The sequence below is a fragment of the Gobius niger genome (assembly GCF_951799975.1).
Source record: "Gobius niger genome assembly, contig: SCAFFOLD_148, whole genome shotgun sequence".
In the NCBI taxonomy this organism is placed as follows: Eukaryota; Metazoa; Chordata; class Actinopteri; order Gobiiformes; family Gobiidae; genus Gobius; species Gobius niger.
The window spans coordinates 5,825-26,147 of record NW_027639194.1 but is presented as its reverse complement, the minus strand read 5'-3'; the positions used below and the strand labels follow the sequence as shown (position 1 = coordinate 26,147).

General features: G+C 38.6%; 1 protein-coding gene across 1 annotated transcript in view; it reads left to right on the top strand.

Annotated features, from left to right (window-relative positions):
• The window catches only part of LOC306982782 (glutamate receptor ionotropic, kainate 5-like), a gene marked incomplete at its 3' end in the record, with an annotated part of 43,687 nt that extends 27,604 nt beyond the window's left edge, over window positions 1-16,083 (top strand). Inside the window, exons 8-11 of the mRNA XM_079583236.1 lie at window positions 1,153-1,305; window positions 10,031-10,135; window positions 13,896-14,003; window positions 15,808-16,083. Of these exons, the coding sequence (XP_079439362.1) occupies window positions 1,153-1,305; window positions 10,031-10,135; window positions 13,896-14,003; window positions 15,808-16,083 (642 nt within the window). The remainder of the gene's footprint in view (window positions 1-1,152; window positions 1,306-10,030; window positions 10,136-13,895; window positions 14,004-15,807) is intronic.
• Between the last annotated feature and the right edge of the window lie 4,240 nt (window positions 16,084-20,323).

Genomic DNA, 20,323 nt, shown 5'->3' with positions numbered 1-20,323 from the left:
CTCGTCTCTGTTTTAAACTCTCGTCTCTCGTCTTCCTCAGATCTCGTCTCTGTTTTAAACTCTCGTCTCTCGTCTTCCTCAGATCTCGTCTCGTCTCTGTTTTAAACTCTCGTCTTCCTCAGATCTCGTCTCTGTTTTAAACTCTCGTCTCTCTCGTCTTCCTCAGATCTCGTCTCTGTTTTAAACTCTCGTCTCTCGTCTTCCTCAGATCTCGTCTCTGTTTTAAACTCTCGTCTTCCTCAGATCTTGTCTCTGTTTCAAACTCTCGTCTCTCTCGTCTTCCTCAGATCTCGTCCTTGTTTTAAACTCTCGTCTCTCTCGTCTTCCTCAGATCTCGTCTCTGTTTTAAACTCTCGTCTCTCGTCTTCCTCAGATCTCGTCTCTGTTTTAAACTCTCGTCTCTCTCGTCTTCCTCAGATCTCGTCTCTGTTTTAAACTCTCGTCTTCCTCAGATCTTGTCTCTGTTTCAAACTCTCGTCTCTCTCGTCTTCCTCAGATCTCGTCTCTGTTTTAAACTCTCGTCTCTTTCGTCTTCCTCAGATCTCGTCTCTGTTTTAAACTCTCGTCTTCCTCAGATCTCGTCTTTGTTTTAAACTCTCGTCTCTCGTCTTCCTCAGATCTCGTCTCTGTTTTAAACTCTCGTCTCTCGTCTTTCTCAGATCTCGTCTCTGTTTTAAACTCTCGTCTCTCGTCTTTCTCAGATCTCGTCTCTGTTTTAAACTCTCGTCTCTCTCGTCTTCCTCAGATCTCGTCTCTGTTTTAAACTCTCGTCTCTTTCGTCTTCCTCAGATCTCGTCTCTGTTTTAAACTCTCGTCTTCCTCAGATCTCGTCTCTGTTTTAAACTCTCGTCTCTCTCGTCTTCCTCAGATCTCGTCTCTGTTTTAAACTCTCGTCTCTCGTCTTCCTCAGATCTCGTCTCTCGTCTCTCTCAGATCTCGTCTCTGTTTTAAACTCTCGTCTTCCTCAGATCTCGTCTCTGTTTTAAACTCTCGTCTTCCTCAGATCTCGTCTCTGTTTTAAACTCTCGTCTTCCTCAGATCTCGTCTCTGTTTTAAACTCTCGTCTCTCTCAGATCTCGTCTCTGTTTTAAACTCTCGTCTCTCTCAGATCTCGTCTCTGTTTTAAACTCTCGTCTCTCTCGTCCTCCTCAGATCTCGTCGGCGCTGATGTTCGACGCCGTGCACGTGGTGGTCGGCGCCGTGCGGGAGCTGAACCGCAGTCAGGAGATCGGGGTGAAGCCGCTGAGCTGCTCGTCGCCGCTGATCTGGCAACACGGCACCAGCCTCATGAACTACCTCCGCATGGTACGAAACCCGGGGCCGTGGGTTCAGAGAGACACTACAGAGCGAGCACACAGGGCCCCTCCCCCCTCCTCCCCCTCCCTCCCCCTCCTCCTCCTCCCTCCCCTCCCCCCCCCCCTCCCCCTCCTCTCCCCCCCTGAGTCTTTAAGCCGCTCGTTTAGTCGTCTGTAATTACAAGTGTCTCTTCTTCCCTGAGCTTCAAACAAACATCAATCACGCCGCCGCTTCCTGGTCTCGCCGGCGGGGGTTGCCATGGAGACGAGCTCCTCCAGACCCCTCCACACGAACGCGCACGGTTTAATCGGTGTTGTTTAAGTCGTGTGTTTTTTTTCTCAGTCTGAGCTCCTTCCTTTAGGGGCGGTGCGTTCAGGTGGACAGGGACGCTCTTGCAGTCCTCACTGTGGTCGTGGTGCGTTCAGGTGGACAGCGTTTAACCCCTTAACTCCCACCTGAACCGAGCACATTTTCTCCAGTTTGGCTTTACCCCAATCCAAAAGCTTCTGGAAAAAAGCTGTGAAAATAGAAACAAAACTGAGAAGAAAACAAGGATGGAAATGTGACAAAAAAGTGAAGAAAAATGTATGAAAAAGTGGCAAAAATGTCACAAGAAATTGACAAAAAATGACCAAAAAAGTGACAAAAATATGAAAAAAATGTGATCAAAATTTGACAAAAAAATACAAAAATGTGCCAAAAAATTAAATAAATAATTTTTAAAAAAAAATTGACGAAAAAATGAAGAAAAAAAAATGTGACAAAAAAGTGACAAAAATGTCACAAAAATGTCATGAAGATGACACAAGAAATTGACAAAAATATGACAAAAAATGGATTAAAATTTGACCAAAAAAATACAAAAATTTGACAAAAAAATACAAAAAAATGAAAAGAAAAATTGACAAAAAAGAGTCGAATATCCAACAAAAAAATGGAAAAACAATCTGATGATGTGAGGAAAAAGGTCCGCTCAGTTCAGGCGGGAGTTAAGTGTTTAACCCTGTGTAATGTCTCTGTGGTGCGTTCAGGAGGACAGTGTTTAACCCTGTGTAATGTCTCTGTGGTGCGTTCAGGTGGACAGTGTTTAACCCTGTGTAATGTCTCTGTGGTGCGTTCAGGAGACAGTGTTTAACCCTGTGTAATGTCTCTGTGGTGCGTTCAGGAGACAGTGTTTAACCCTGTGTAATGTCTCTGTGGTGCGTTCAGGAGGCAGTGTTTAACCCTGTGTAATGTCTCTGTGGTGCGTTCAGGTGGACAGTGTTTAACCCTGTGTAATGTCTCTGTGGTGCGTTCAGGAGACAGTGTTTAACCCTGTGTAATGTCTCTGTGGTGCGTTCAGGAGACAGTGTTTAACCCTGTGTAATGTCTCCGTGGTGCGTTCAGGAGACAGCGTTTAACCCTGTGTAATGTCTCTGTGGTGCGTTCAGGAGACAGTGTTTAACCCTGTGTAATGTCTCTGTGGTGCGTTCAGGAGGACAGTGTTTAACCCTGTGTAATGTCTCTGTGGTGCGTTCAGGAGACAGCGTTTAACCCCTTAACTCCCACCTGAACCGAGCACATTTTCTCCAGGTTGGCTTTACCCCAATCCAAAAGCTTCTGGAAAAAAGCAACAAAACTGAGACAAAAACAATGATGGAAATGTGACAAAAAAGTGACGAAAAATTTATGAAAAAGAGGCAAAAATGTCACAAAAAATTGACAAAAATATGACAAAGAATTGACAAAAAACGTGACATAATATGACAAAGAATTGACAAAAAACGTGACATAATATGACAAAAATTGAGAAAAAAAATGGACGAAAAAATGACAAAAATGTGACAAAATCCGACCAAAAAATGAAAAAAAATTGATTAAAATTTGACCAAAAAAATACAAACATTTGACAAAAAAATGAAAATAAAAAATGACCAAAAAAGTGACAAAAATGTTTCAAAATGTGACAAAAAAATTACAAAAATATGAAAAAAAATGGATAAAAATGTGACGAAAAAAATTTGATAAAAAATTGCCAAAAAATGACCAAAATTGACAAAAAATGACAATAATTTGATAAAAAATTGAAGAAAAAAAGAAAAAAAATGTGACAAAAAATTGACTAAAAATTGACGAAAAAATGACAAAAATGTGACATAATATGACAAAAATTGATAAAAAAATGGACGAAAAAATTACATAAATGCGACAAAATGTGACCAAAAAAATATAAAAAATCGACAAAAATTGACAAAAAAATGACTAAAAAAATTAAATAATTGACGAAAAAATGAAAATAAAAAATGACAAAAAATAACCAAAAAAATACAAAAATTAGACAAAAAAATGGCAAAAAATGATTATTTTTTTGACAAAAAATCTGACAAAAAATTGACAAAAAATGACAAAAAATGTGACAAAAAATGACAAAAAAATTACAAAAAAATGAGAAAAAAACGACAAAAATGTGAAAAAATACCAAAAAAAATGACAAAAATGTGAAAAAAAAAGTTACTAAAATGAGTTGAATCCCCAACAAAAAAATGGAAAAACAATCTGATGATGTGAGGAAAAAGATCCTCTCGGTTCAGGCGGGAGTTAAGAGGTTAACCCTGTGTAATGTCTCTGTGGTGCGTTCAGGTGGACAGTGTTTAACCCTGTGTAATGTCTCTGTGGTGCGTTCAGGAGACAGTGTTTAACCCTGTGTAATGTCTCTGTGGTGCGTTCAGGAGACAGTGTTTAACCCTGTGTAATGTCTCTGTGGTGCGTTCAGGTGGACAGTGTTTAACCCTGTGTAATGTCTCTGTGGTGCGTTCAGGAGACAGTGTTTAACCCTGTGTAATGTCTCTGTGGTGCGTTCAGGTGGACAGTGTTTAACCCTGTGTAATGTCTCTGTGGTGCGTTCAGGAGACAGTGTTTAACCCTGTGTAATGTCTCTGTGGTGCGTTCAGGAGACAGTGTTTAACCCTGTGTAATGTCTCTGTGGTGCGTTCAGGAGACAGTGTTTAACCCTGTGTAATGTCTCTGTGGTGCGTTCAGGTGGACAGTGTTTAACCCTGTGTAATGTCTCTGTGGTGCGTTCAGGAGACAGTGTTTAACCCTGTGTAACGTCTCTGTGGTGCGTTCAGGAGACAGTGTTTAACCCTGTGTAATGTCTCTGTGGTGCGTTCAGGAGACAGTGTTTAACCCTGTGTAATGTCTCTGTGGTGCGTTCAGGAGACAGTGTTTAACCCTGTGTAATGTCTCTGTGGTGCGTTCAGGAGACAGTGTTTAACCCTGTGTAATGTCTCTGTGGTGCGTTCAGGAGACAGTGTTTAACCCTGTGTAATGTCTCTGTGGTGCGTTCAGGTGGACAGTGTTTAACCCTGTGTAATGTCTCTGTGGTGCGTTCAGGTGGACAGTGTTTAACCCTGTGTAATGTCTCTGTGGTGCGTTCAGGAGACAGTGTTTAACCCTGTGTAATGTCTCTGTGGTGCGTTCAGGTGGACAGTGTTTAACCCTGTGTAATGTCTCCGTGGTGCGTTCAGGTGGACAGTGTTTAACCCTGTGTAATGTCTCTGTGGTGCGTTCAGGAGACAGTGTTTAACCCTGTGTAACGTCTCTGTGGTGCGTTCAGGAGACAGTGTTTAACCCTGTGTAATGTCTCTGTGGTGCGTTCAGGAGACAGTGTTTAACCCTGTGTAATGTCTCTGTGGTGCGTTCAGGAGACAGTGTTTAACCCTGTGTAATGTCTCTGTGGTGCGTTCAGGAGACAGTGTTTAACCCTGTGTAATGTCTCTGTGGTGCGTTCAGGAGAACAGTGTTTAACCCTGTGTAATGTCTCTGTGGTGCGTTCAGGAGGACAGTGTTTAACCCTGTGTAATGTCTCTGTGGTGCGTTCAGGAGACAGTGTTTAACCCTGTGTAATGTCTCTGTGGTGCGTTCAGGAGACAGTGTTTAACCCTGTGTAATGTCTCTGTGGTGCGTTCAGGTGGACAGTGTTTAACCCTGTGTAATGTCTCTGTGGTGCGTTCAGGAGACAGTGTTAACCCCTTAACTCCCGCCTGAACCGAGCACATTTTCTCCAGTTTGGCTTTACCCCAATCCAAAAGCTTCTGGAAAAAAGGTGTGAAAATAGCGACAAAACTGAGACGAAAACATTGATGAAAAAATGACAAAAATGTTACAAAATCCGACCAAAATATGACAAAAAATTGATTAAAATTTGACCAAAAAAATACAAACATTTGACAAAAAAATGAAAATAAAAAATGACCAAAAAAGTGACAAAAATGTTACAAAATGTGACAAAAAAATTACAAAAATATGAAAAAAAATTGATAAAAATTTGACGAAAAAAATTTGATACAAATTTGCCAAAAAAATGACCAAAAGTGACAAAAAATGACAATAATTTGATAAAAAATTAAAGTGACAAAAAAGTGACGAAAAACTGATGAAAAAGTGGCAAAAATGTCACAAGAAATTGAAAAAAATATGACAAAGAATTGATTTAAAAAAAACGAAAAAATGACAAAAATGTGACAAAATGCGACAAAAAAATGACAAAAAATTGACAAAAAAAACGAAAAAAAATGTGATAAAATGTGACATAAAAAAAAAAAAACATTTGACAAAAAAATGAAAAGAAAAAATCACAAAAAAGTTACAAAAATGAGTTGAATACCCAACAAAAAAATGATGAAAAACAATCCGGTGACGTGAGGAAAAAGATCCGCTCGGTTAAGGCGGGAGTTAAGAGGTTAACCCTGTGTAATGTCTCTGTGGTGCGTTCAGGAGGACAGTGTTTAACCCTGTGTAATGTCTCTGTGGTGCGTTCAGGAGACAGTGTTTAACCCTGTGTAATGTCTCTGTGGTGCGTTCAGGTGGACAGTGTTTAACCCTGTGTAATGTCTCCGTGGTGCGTTCAGGAGACAGTGTTTAACCCTGTGTAATGTCTCCGTGGTGCGTTCAGGAGACAGTGTTTAACCCTGTGTAATGTCTCTGTGGTGCGTTCAGGTGGACAGTGTTTAACCCTGTGTAATGTCTCTGTGGTGCGTTCAGGAGACAGTGTTTAACCCTGTGTAATGTCTCTGTGGTGCGTTCAGGAGACAGTGTTTAACCCTGTGTAATGTCTCTGTGGTGCGTTCAGGAGACAGTGTTTAACCCTGTGTAATGTCTCTGTGGTGCGTTCAGGAGACAGTGTTTAACCCTGTGTAATGTCTCTGTGGTGCGTTCAGGTGGACAGTGTTTAACCCTGTGTAATGTCTCTGTGGTGCGTTCAGGAGGACAGTGTTTAACCCTGTGTAATGTCTCTGTGGTGCGTTCAGGAGACAGTGTTTAACCCTGTGTAATGTCTCTGTGGTGCGTTCAGGAGACAGCGTTTAACCCTGTGTAATGTCTCTGTGGTGCGTTCAGGAGGACAGTGTTTAACCCTGTGTAATGTCTCTGTGGTGCGTTCAGGAGACAGCGTTTAACCCCTTAACTCCCACCTGAACCGAGCACATTTTCTCCAGTTTGGCTTTACCCCAATCCAAAAGCTTCTGGAAAAAAGCAACAAAACTGAGACGAAAACAATGATGGAAATGTGACAAAAAAGTGACGAAAAATTTATGAAAAAGAGGCAAAAATGTCACAAAAAATTGACAAAAATATGACAAAGAATTGACAAAAAACGTGACATAATATGACAAAGAATTGACAAAAAACGTGACATAATATGACAAAAATTGAGAAAAAAAATGGACCAAAAAATGAAAAAAAATTGATTAAAATTTGACCAAAAAAATACAAACATTTGACAAAAAAATGAAAAGAAAAAATGACCAAAAAAGTGACAAAAAAATTACAAAAATATGAAAAAAAATGGATAAAAATTTGACAAAAAATAATTGATAAAAATTTGCCAAATAATGATTAAAAGTGACAAAAAATGACAATAATTTGATAAAAAATGGATGAAAAAAAGAAAAAAAATGTGACAAAAAAGTGACGAAAAATTGATGAAAAAGTGGCAAAAATGTGACAAAATGTGACCAAAAAAATATAAAAAATCGACAAAAATTTACAAAAAAAGACTAAAAAAATACAAAAATTAGACAAAAAAATGGCAAAAAATGATTTTTTTTTTTTTACAAAAAATATGACAAAAAATTGACAAAAAATGACAAAAAATGACAACAAATTCACAAAAAAATGAGAAAAAACGACAAAAATACCAAAAAAAATGACAAAAATGTGACAAAAAAATTTACTAAAATGAGTTGAATCCCCAACAAAAAAATGATGAAAAAACAATCCGATGACGTGAGGAAAAAGATCCTCTCGGTTCAGGCGGGAGTTAAGAGGTTAACCCTGTGTAATGTCTCTGTGGTGCGTTCAGGTGGACAGTGTTTAACCCTGTGTAATGTCTCTGTGGTGCGTTCAGGTGGACAGTGTTTAACCCTGTGTAATGTCTCTGTGGTGCGTTCAGGTGGACAGTGTTTAACCCTGTGTAATGTCTCTGTGGTGCGTTCAGGAGACAGTGTTTAACCCTGTGTAATGTCTCTGTGGTGCGTTCAGGAGACAGTGTTTAACCCTGTGTAATGTCTCTGTGGTGCGTTCAGGAGACAGTGTTTAACCCTGTGTAATGTCTCTGTGGTGCGTTCAGGTGGACAGTGTTTAACCCTGTGTAATGTCTCTGTGGTGCGTTCAGGAGGACAGTGTTTAACCCTGTGTAATGTCTCTGTGGTGCGTTCAGGAGACAGTGTTTAACCCTGTGTAATGTCTCTGTGGTGCGTTCAGGAGACAGTGTTTAACCCTGTGTAATGTCTCTGTGGTGCGTTCAGGAGGACAGTGTTTAACCCTGTGTAATGTCTCTGTGGTGCGTTCAGGAGACAGTGTTTAACCCTGTGTAATGTCTCTGTGGTGCGTTCAGGAGACAGTGTTTAACCCTGTGTAATGTCTCTGTGGTGCGTTCAGGTGGACAGTGTTTAACCCTGTGTAATGTCTCTGTGGTGCGTTCAGGAGGACAGTGTTTAACCCTGTGTAATGTCTCTGTGGTGCGTTCAGGAGACAGTGTTTAACCCTGTGTAATGTCTCTGTGGTGCGTTCAGGAGACAGCGTTTAATCCTGTGTAATGTCTCTGTGGTGCGTTCAGGAGATAGCGTTTAACCCTGTGTAATGTCTCTGTGGTGCGTTCAGGTGGACAGTGTTTAACCCTGTGTAATGTCTCTGTGGTGCGTTCAGGAGATAGCGTTTAACCCTGTGTAATGTCTCTGTGGTGCGTTCAGGAGACAATGTTTAACCCTGTGTAATGTCTCTGTGGTGCGTTCAGGTGGACAGTGTTTAACCCTGTGTAATGTCTCTGTGGTGCGTTCAGGAGACAGCGTTTAACCCCTTAACTCCCGCCTGAACCGAGCACAGTTTCTCCAGTTTGGCTTTACCTCAATCCAAAAGCTTCTGGAAAAAATGTGTGAAAATAGCAACAAAACTGAGACGAAAACAATGATGGAAATGTGACAAAAAAGTGACAAAAAATTTATGAAAAAGTGGCAAAGAATTGACGAAAAACGTGACATAATATGACAAAAATTGATAAAAAAAATGGACGAAAAAATGACAAAAATGTGACAAAATCCGACCAAAAAAATAAAAACATTTGACAAAAAAATGAAAAGAAAAAATGACCAAAAAGTGACAAAAAAATGTGACAAAAAATGTGACAAAAAATGACAAAAATGTGACAAAAAAATTACAAAAATATGAAAAAAAATTGATAAAAATTTGACGAAAAATTAACAAAAGTGACAAAAAATGACAACAATTTGATAAAAAATGGACGAAAAAAAGAAAAAAAAATGTGACAATAAAGTGACGAAAAATATGACAAAGAATTGATTTAAAAAAAACAAAAAAATGACAAAAATGTGACAAAATGCGACAAAAAAATGACAAAAAATTTACTAAAATTTGACTAAAATTTGACCGAAAAAATACAAAAAATTGTCAAAAAACTGAAAAAAAAAATGTGATAAAATGTGACATAAAAATTACAAAAATGTGATAAAAAATGACAAAAAAAAAAAAAACATTTGACAAAAAAATGAAAAGAAAAAAATGACAAAAAATGTACAAAAATGAGTTGAATATCCAACAAAAAAATGATGAAAAACAATCCGGTGACGTGAGGAAAAAGATCCTCTCGGTTCAGGCGGGAGTTAAGAGGTTAACCCTGTGTAATGTCTCTGTGGTGCGTTCAGGAGACAGTGTTTAACCCTGTGTAATGTCTCTGTGGTGCGTTCAGGAGACAGTGTTTAACCCTGTGTAATGTCTCTGTGGTGCGTTCAGGAGACAGTGTTTAACCCTGTGTAATGTCTCTGTGGTGCGTTCAGGTGGACAGTGTTTAACCCTGTGTAATGTCTCTGTGGTGCGTTCAGGAGACAGTGTTTAACCCTGTGTAATGTCTCTGTGGTGCGTTCAGGTGGACAGAGTTTAACCCTGTGTAATGTCTCTGTGGTGCGTTCAGGTGGACAGAGTTTAACCCTGTGTAATGTCTCTGTGGTGCGTTCAGGAGGACAGTGTTTAACCCTGTGTAATGTCTCTGTGGTGCGTTCAGGAGGACAGTGTTTAACCCTGTGTAATGTCTCTGTGGTGCGTTCAGGTGGACAGAGTTTAACCCTGTGTAATGTCTCCGTGGTGCGTTCAGGTGGACAGTGTTTAACCCTGTGTAATGTCTCTGTGGTGCGTTCAGGTGGACAGTGTTTAACCCTGTGTAATGTCTCCGTGGTGCGTTCAGGTGGAGTACGACGGTCTGACGGGGCACATCGAGTTCAACAGCAAAGGCCAGAGGACCAACTACACTCTGAAGATCCTGGAGAAGCACCGCGGGGGTCACCGAGAGGTCAGGGCGCCGTCTGACCCACATGGGGGGAAAAAGGAAGAAATTGGAAAAAAAAAGGGCAAAAAAATCTGTGAAAAATCAGACAAATAAAAAAAACAAGAAATAGGTCACGGTGACAGAATAAAAAAAATAAATAAATGGGAAAAAATTAGGAAGAAATTGGGGAAAAATATTTGGTAAAATTTGAAAAATAATTGAGGATAATCATGGTAAAAATTACCCAAAAAAATAGAACTAATATAAAATAAAAAAAAAGGGCAATCATTTTTCACATTTAAAAAAAAAAAACTAAAGATAAAAAATACAGTAAAAAGCAGAAAAAAGTGGAATAAATAATTGAGGATAATCATGAAAAAAAAAATTGATTTAATAAAAAAAAAAAAAGAAATAGGTTACGGTTACAGAGCTCCACAGTGTTTTGATCGTTACTAAATGTAGGGAAAAAAATGAATAAATGGGAAAAAATGTGAGGAAAAATATGGAAAAAATAGGAAGAAATTGGGGAAAAATATTTACATTTTGAAAAATAATTGAGGATAATCATGAAAAAAATAAAATAAATAGAACTAATTAAAAAAAAAAAAAAAGGGCAAAAAAATCTGTGAATAGTCTGATAAATAAATTTAAAAAATCAAGAAATTGGTTACGGTTACAGAACAAAAAAATAATAAATAAATGGGAAAAAAATGTGATGAAAAATATGGAAAAAATTAGGAAGAAATTGGATTTTTATATTTGGTAAAATTAGAAAAAATAATTGAGGATAATCATGAAAAAAAATACAAAAAAAAGGGCAAAAAAATCTGTGAATAATCTGACAAATAAAAATCAAAAAGCCACGAAATTGGGTGCGGTTACAGAGTCCTACAGTGTTTTGATTGTTACAAAATGTAGAGAAAAAAATAAATAAATGGGAAAAAATGTGAGGAAGAATATGAAAAATAATTATATCTGACTGAGTTGGTGACCGTACATCGCCCCAGCAGAGTCTCCGGTCTCTGAGCAGATGGTTCTGGACGAGCCCAGGTCCCGGGACAAACAGTGGGCGATGGTTCTTTCAGGGTTGTGGAGCAGCTGCCCCTCAGTCTGCGTGTTCTCACAGAGCTGTCCCTCTTTAAGTCTAGATTGAAGACACATCTTTTCAAACTAGCTTTTAAGACTTAGATCGCACTTATTTGATTGATTGATTTTTTTTTAATATTGTTTTATCTGTCTGTGAAGCACTGTGGTCTTCCTTGTGTTGTTGTAAGGTGCTATACAAATAAACTTTGATTGATTGATTGATAATCATGGACAAAAAAACTACAACTAATAAAAAAAAAAAAAAGGGCCAAAAAATCTGTGAAAAATCTGACAAATCAAAAAAAAAATGCCACGAAATAGGTCATGGTTACAGAGCGATTACAGTGTTTTGATTCGATCGTTACAAAATGTAGAGAAATAAATAAATAAATGGGAAAAAATGTGAGGAAAAAAATTAGGAAGAAATTGGGGAAAAATATTTGGTAAAATTTGAAAAAATAATTGAGGAAAATCATGGAAAAAAATAACCAAAAAAATAGAACTAATAGAAAAATTAAAAAAAAGGGCAAAAAATGTTCACATTTTGAAAAAAAAACTAAAGATAGAAAATAAAGTAAAAAGCTTCACAGAGAAACTTCTGTCCAAACGTGGAGGATCTCAAGCTCTCCTGCTGTTCCACGTCCTGCCTCGTCTCAAACCTGAAGCGTTTAACCTCTTAACTCCCGCCTGAACTGAGAGGATCTTTTTCCTTACGTCATCACATTTTTTTCCATCATTTTTTTTTTTTCATTTTTTGTATTTTTTTTTGGTCAATTTTTTGGTCAATTTCTTGTGGCAATTTTGTGACATTTTTGTGACATTTTTGTGACATTTTTGTGACATTTTCGTCACTTTTTCATACATTTTTTTCACTTTTTTCTCACATTTCCATCATTGTTTTCGTCTCAGTTTTGTCGCTATTTTCACAGCTTTTTCCCAGAAGCTTTTGGATTGGGGTAAAGCCAAACTGGAGAAAATGTGCTCAGTTCAGGCGGGAGTTAAACGTGTTCCTCACTTTTTCTACATTTATTTATTCATTTTTCCTACACTGTAACGATCAAAACACCGACTGTTGGACTCGGTGAAGTTTTATTTTATTTTATTTGAGCCGCTCCATTTTCCTGCTTTACAAACACACGTTAAACATGACAGATGCTCAGAAGGGGGAGGAGCCTGAAGCGAGATGTTCATGAGCGCCGACCCCACATTCAGCATACGTTTACATTTTAATACGTGAGGGCGACCGAGGGATCCATTTTAAAAAGTTCTTAGCTTTCAAATGGGACGTTAGAGAAAGTGCAGTTCAGAGGCTGAATCTCTCCTTCCATCTGACGGCGGTGTCGCGTTATCTCGGGTCGTCGGCTTTTAATTAGACGGAGACGCGTCGCCGTGGAAACGGGCCTCATGGCACAAAGACAAAGGACGTGTGAGGGATTGAACTGACTGAGAGACGAGCAAACCTCCTCCAGTTATTATCCAGGCTTTACCCAAATCTAAAAGCTTCCTGAATAAAGTGTCAAAATAACAACGAACACGAGACGTAAATGAGGATGAAACGTGATGAAACAATGTTCATGTCGTCCTGGGACCTCAGTTCAGAACAAACCTAAACATTTACACAGATGTGGACTCGTGCGCTTTGTCCCTGTTTAAATAACAAATAAGGACGAAACAGCTCGGAGCCGCATTAGCCGGTTCTAACGCCCAACACAGTGTTGTTCCTCCTGCATTATAACGTCTAACGTTGTTTAATCCGCTTATACCAGGGTCCCACAAACCTAACATTTATAATAAATGTGTTTTTCATTGACTAAAGTCACTAAATCTGCCAGACTACGGGACTATTTTGTGTGGGTTATTAGCCGGTCCCTGAAGGCTGGTCTCAGAGCGAGTCATTCTCCGCAGCTATTACGAGGATCTCAGTCAGGCTCAACGACACAACATCAGCACAGAATCACAACACAACAGGACTAACCCGGAAACACTTTTCCCTGGAAGGAAACACCGATATGCGGCACTCGTGGGCAGGAGTTATTTACCTTTTACAAGGTTTAACCTGAAGCTAAAGCTAGCTAGCTCAACCAGCTCACCTGTTTATGGAAACAGCTGCGGTGGAGTCGCTCACACCTGGGCCCCCCCAACTCAAACTTTTATGTTTGACTTTACTAATCCAGACAAAGATGCTTCAATGCAGGATCATTTTATGTACGCCTGAAAATGATGAATAGCCTTAACCGTTTCCAATAGAAATGTAAAGCTCATATGTTATTAACAGTAGCTAACCTAGCTGCTCACTCTCCTCTACAAACATTTAGCAAACACTAAATCCATCTCATACGTTCCTGTCAGTCACTCATTACGCCTTTATCTGACTCAGCTGTGTCAGGCGTTGCTATGGCGACGCCACAGCGGAGTGACATCCCAGTGATTTAACTACCGGACTAAAATAATGCACCAGCCAATCAGAATCCAGTATCACCCAGACCCTGGTGTAAAGGAAAACAACTCACGGAAACATGTGAGGCGTCACACTGGCCTGTCGGCTGAAAGAGGTTTTAGATTTGGGTGAAGCCGAATAGAACAACGGTCCCCAGCCAGCGGTCCACGGGGAGCTCTTCTCATTTATAAACGAAAGGATCCAGATGTTTGCAGGTGTTTCTGTGGGAGCCTCTGTGAGATCAGAATGTCTCTGTTTCAGATCGGGACCTGGTTCTCCAACGACACGCTGGTCATGAACTCCACGTCTCTGGACCTGAACGCCTCCGAGACCCTGGCCAACAAGACTCTGACGGTCACCACCATCCTGGTAACATCTGCACACATCTGCACACGTGTAGACCAGGAACATCTGCACTCATCTGCACTGCAATATATATAAAAGTGAATATCAAGCATTGTCTTAAGTGACTTGAATTGAGGAAATGTTTCTCGTTTTGAGCGGTTTTCACTCATTTAGACACTTTTCCTGATCGGACCGAGTTTGCTTTGCTTGTTTGAGGACATTTCAGACCAGTTCTAGGGTAAATCTCGCTTGAAATAAGAAAGTAAAGTTGCCAGTGAGACAAGACCAATTTTCTTTCCCCATTGGCAAAGAAAATGACCTGAAATAAGGACGAAATGTATCGAAACGAGTCAGAAACATCTCAGAACAAGTGAAATAATCTGGGACAAATGCACAACAACTTCTTAACAGGTCAAAACAACTAAAATGTGGATTATTGTGCTCAAACTGAGATGTTTATACTGATCTAGTTAAACACTTTTTGCAGTGGACAATGTCAGGTTCATCTCCAGTGTCAACACTCCCACACTCACCCACACTGGCCCACACTCACCCACACTCATCCACACTGGCCCACACTCACCCACACTGGCCCACACTGGCCCACACTCGCCCACACTGGCCCACACTCGCCCACACCTGAACTCCATGATCCTGTCACACTTTATGTGTTGTATATGGAGTTGGTCACAGGCTGTAAAACGGTTCTGGGGCCTCTTGAATCGTTCTATAAATCTGCCTCAAGATCCATGATAAGAAACCCAGGCTCTGTCACCATTGTCAGATACTAAATAAGTCTGGAATTCTGGATTTCAAAAGCTAATATTCTACTCTAATGTTTGCTTGCTTTTTAAAATGATCCATGGAGTCGCTGCACCTTCCCTGATTAAACATCACAGATGCTCAGAAGGGGAACGGTTTAAAATGTAAATGAACTGGATCTGTAAATGATTTTGTGTTGATAAGGGGCAGATGTTATACGTTTTTACTTCTTTCTGCTCCTTTTCATTCATGCTAAATGCTGTTGTTGCATTTTTAAGTGAGTGGAATAAATAAAAAAATGAAATGGAAAATGAAAACACTGGCCCACACTCGTCCACACCCGAATCAAAAAGCTTCTTGGGAAAAAAGCACCAAAACAACCACAAAGAAATGAGAAGAAAACAAGGATGTAAACGCAACAAAAAAATGACAAAGACTGAACAAAGATTTGACAAAAATGCGACAAAAATTCAACCAAAAAGTGACAAAAATTCAATAAATATGTGACAAAAACTGAACAAAATTTGACAAAAATTCAACCAAAAAGTGACTAAATTTTTTTTAAAATGTGACAAAAATTCAACAAAAATTCAACAAAAATTCAACAAAAATTCAACAAAAATTCAACAAAAACTGAACATAAATGTGACAAAAACTGAACAAAAATTCAACAAAAACTGAACATAAATGTGACAAAAACTGAACAAAAATTCAACAAAAACTCAACCAAAAAATGACGAAAACTCAAATAAAATGTGAAAAAAAAAGAAACATAAAAGGTGACACAACACAGCAACAACACGAGGAAAAAGACACGTTTTGCAGGTCTTAGCTTTCAAATGAGCTCTTAAACAGACCTATAGGATGCATTCGGTCTAGGCGGGTGGTAAGAGGTTCATGTGATTCTTTTCATTCTCCCAGTGTTGACTCAGCTCCAGCTCACTGTCGTTTCTTCTCCTCATGACCCTCCCTCCTCCCTGACCCCTGACCCCTGACCCCGCTGCGTCTTCTCCTCATGACCCTCCCTCCTCGCTGACCCCTGACCCCTGACCCCTGACCCCTGCAGGAGAGCCCGTACGTGATGCTGAGGTCCCGGCACCAGGAGTTCTCGGGGAACGATCGGTACGAGGGTTTCTGCGTGGACATGCTGAGGGAACTCTCCGACACCCTGCGCTTCAGCTTCCGCATCAAGCTGGTGGACGACGGGCAGTACGGGGCCCCCGAGCCCAACGGCAGCTGGACGGGCATGGTGGGCGAGCTCATCAACCGGGTCAGTGCTGCGCTTCACTACAAGGGCCTCAAACTCATGTGCAATGTGGCTACGCTAGTTCCTCTGAGCTGAAGCTGTGGGCGCTAGTACTTCCTGTTCGTGTTCATTTCCATTAAGATGAGCTCAGACCAGTGAGGTAGAAATATTTCCATAGAGGAGACGTTTATGTTTGTGAGGATCAGAGAGTTTGACTTTAAGCTAAAGGCTAATTTAACCTCTTAACTCCCGCCTGAACCGAGAGGATCTTTTTTCCTCATTTTTGTCACTTTTTTGTCATTTTTTGGTCACATTTATTTTTTCATTTTTTCGTCATATTTTTATCACATTTTTGTCATTTTTTTTGGTCACATTTTAGCCGTTTTTTGGTCAAATTTTTATCACATTTTTCTCACATTTTTGTCATTTTTCGTCAATTTCTTGTGACATTTTTGTGACATTTTTGCCACTTTTTCATCAATTTTTTGTCCCTTTTTTATCCATTTTTTGTCTTTTTTTGTCATTTTTTTCATTTTATTTTATTTTTTGTCATTTTTTTGTCTTTTTTTTGTCATTTTTTGTTCAGTTTTTTTTTTGTCATTTTTTGTCATTTTTTGTCACATTTTTGTCATTTTTTGTTTTGTTTTTTTTTGTCTTTTTTGTTTTGTTTTTTTGTCATTTTTTGTCATTTTTTGTCATTTTTTGTTTTTTTTTGTCATTTTTTGTCTTGTTTTTTTTTGTCATTTTTTGTCATTTTTTGTCTTGTTTTTTTTGTCATTTTTTATCACATTTTTGTCATTTTTCGCCAATTTCTTGTGACATTTTTGTGACATTTTTGCCACTTTTTCATCAATTTTTTGTCCCTTTTTTATCCATTTTTTGTCTTTTTTTGTCATTTTTTTCATTTTATTTTATTTTTTGTCATTTTTTTGTCTTTTTTTTGTCATTTTTTGTTCAGTTTTTTTTTGGTCATTTTTTGTCATTTTTTGTCACATTTTTGTCATTTTTTGTTTTGTTTTTTTTTGTCTTTTTTGTTTTGTTTTTTTGTCATTTTTTTGTCATTTTTTGTTTTGTTTTTTTGTCATTTTTTGTCATTTTTTGTCATTTTTTGTCTTGTTTTTTTTTGTCATTTTTTGTCATTTTTTATCACATTTTTGTCATTTTTCGCCAATTTCTTGTGACATTTTTGTGACATTTTTGCCACTTTTTCATCAAATTTTTGTCCCTTTTTTGTCCATTTTTTATCACATTTTTGTAATTTTTTGGTCATTATTTTGTCACATTTTTGCCACATTTCCATCATTGTTTTCGTCGAGAAAATGTGCTCGGTTCAGGTGGGAGTTAAGCGGTTAATGCTTTACACAACTTGAAATAGTGCCTTTATATATATATATTCTTTTATAGCATGTTAGCCTTTAGCTTCAAGACAAACTATCAATCCTTCATGATCACAGGCGTCTCTGATCTGAACTTCATGATTTGAACACAGTAAATGATCGTCTACCGGGAAAACTCACCGCCCACAACATCATCTTTAGAAAATATGATTATTATTATTCCAGGACAAAGAAAACAGACAGGAAGTCCAGGCGCTCACACCTTCAGGTCAGAGGAACTAGCATAGCCACACCGTGCAACAAGCCAATTCTATTTTAGTCTAGTTTTAGTCGACTAAAATTGCAAGTAATCATATTTAATGTTGTTCCTCTGCTTCATGTTTCTGCTCCACATGAACAAAGCTCAGAGCTGATCCTTTAAACATGATCTGAGGCTCTTTCAGACGCTCAATACAAGTGTGGATGATTTTAGTCTCTCCTTTTCACTTTTATTTAGTCTGATTTTAGTTGACTCAAACATCTGGACATTTTAGTCACAGTTTTAGTCTCATGAGAAACTTTCAATTTAGTTTTAGTCCAGTTTTAGTCACAAAAATATCACTTTGACTAAAATTAAGACTAAATATTTTAGTCGACGAAATGTACACTGCTGTACATCTGCACATGTTTAAGCTTCCAGATGTTTCCAATCAGCCAAACATTTGCTGAGCTTCTACATTTGAAATCACAGACTTAGACAATTAGTTTTTTGTAATGAATCCCACTTTGGTTCAGCATCAGGGATGTTTCAGGAGTCAGGTCCAGTTTATGTCTGAGTAGGGCTGTGCAATTAATCGAAATTCGATTACAGTAAGAGTAAACGATTACAAAATTAGCATAATCGCAAAAAATTGATTATAATTTTTTTTTCAATTTTTTTTTTTTTCAAAAAAAATTTCCACCTTTTTTTTTTTTGTGGGATTTTTGTCACTTTTTTGATGGATTTTTGTCACTTTTTTTGATGGATTTTTGTCACTTTTTTGGATGGATTTTTGTCACTTTTTTTTATGGATTTTTGTCTTTTTTTTAATGGATTTTTGTCTTTTTTTGATGGATTTTTGTCTTTTTTTTGATGGATTTTTGTCTTTTTTTTGATGGATTTTTTTTAAAGGCAACAAATAATGGTTTGAATAATCGTGATTTCAATTATGACTAAAATAATCGTGATTATAATTTTTTCAATAATCGAGCAGCCCTATGTCTGAGCCTGTTAAACAAATGCAAAATGTACAACAAATGTCATTTTAAGTTAGTGAAGAAAAGCCCGAGCAGGAGCTGTAGCTGATCATGAGCTCCAGCAAAAACATCAGCTTCAAACCTAAAGTTGGTGACATCGCTATTACCAAACATATCCTTGACATTGTACATACTTTTATATTGAAGCACGTCTCACAGGTGCTATTTCGCACCATATTGAAGCCAGTATCAGGTATTATTTCGCACCAAACCTTAGATAAAACAAGGTATTGGGCTGCGGGAAGAAATAAAACCAAATCAAAAGATCCCCAGAGGTTGAATGGCTTATTTTGCTACAGAAAGACAGAAGTCCACGTCCTCATGAAGCCCTGGTGGGCGGGGCAGCTCCCGAGGTGTTTATCCAGAAGGTTTCCCTTTGGGCCAGTCTTTTGATGCGGTCTCCTCCCCTGGTGTTGTTAGCAGTGTTGTTTTTGGCCCTTTTAGTTTTAGTCTTAGTCTTTGGGACGAAAATGCTTTTAGGTTTAGTCACATTTTAGTCATTTCCAAATGTGATCGTTTTAGTCACGTTTTAGTCACGTTTTAGTCACGTTTTAGTCACGTTTTAGTCACGTTTTAGTCAGACGAAAATTAAAAAGGTTTTTGTCAAGTTTTCGTCTGTTTCATTATAAGAAGTTATAATTAATTTCGATAAGAAATTGGGAAAAACGTTTTTGTCTCGTCTCAGTGACATAAACTGGTAAACGTCTCGTCATGTTCTCGTCCCCAAAGAGCTCATTTTAGCTCGTCATCGTTACGTTATCGTCATTACAAAAAGGGGCGTCAACGAAAAGATATCGTTATCGTCTTCGTTGACGAAAACAACACTGGTTGTTCGGGAGGACTTCCAGCACCATGACTCTTCGGTGTTTGCAGTTTGAAGTGTTCATGTGCTCCGCGATCGGATCATTGGGATTGTTTGTACGTGCAGCATATTTGTGTTCAGAAAACCTATCCCGTCGTCTGCGTTTTGTCCGATATAAAAACACCCACAGGGACAAACGCTTTATTACATGTGCTGTGTTACAGTTAGGAAAGTGCTTGCATTGAAAGGTTTTTGTCCCAACGACTCGCCCACCGGTTTGGGCCAGAACTGTGTGGGCTTTGGGGCAAATAGTTTCTGACCAGCTTGTCCTTCGAATTGCAAAAATGCCCATATTTGGATCACAGCGTCATCTCGGTCTCAGCCTTTCCTGCTACACGTGGACACCGAACATGTCAGTATTAGTGAATGACTAAAGAAAGACCAGGCAGCGACACAGACATGTTGGAGTCACTTCCTGTTTCAGTCCAGCTGAGGAACAAACACACAGATATTCATCAGTCCCGTGTCTTGTCCGGAAATTTCCAAACTCGGGCCCAGAGGAAAGATCTGAAAACGCCGTTTACGTGGCTCCGCTGTTAAAACGATGACATCACAGCTCCAGAGTCTGTGATCCATAATGTTTTAGTTACTTATCTTCCAAAGTTCACACAGTGCGGACGCTCAAAATGGAGTCGGCTGAAGCGATGAGCTCATAAGTGCCGACCCCGTATTCAATTCAATAACATTTAGAAAACATGATCAGTTATTAGGTCTGGATCACATTGACTTTTGATGCAAGTCCTTCCTGAACTAAACAGATACAGATTTTTAACGATACAATCATCAGTTTTAAGCTTTTTTTCTTCCAAAAAATCAACAAAAATTCAACAAAAATGTGACAAAAAATCAACAAAAATGTGAC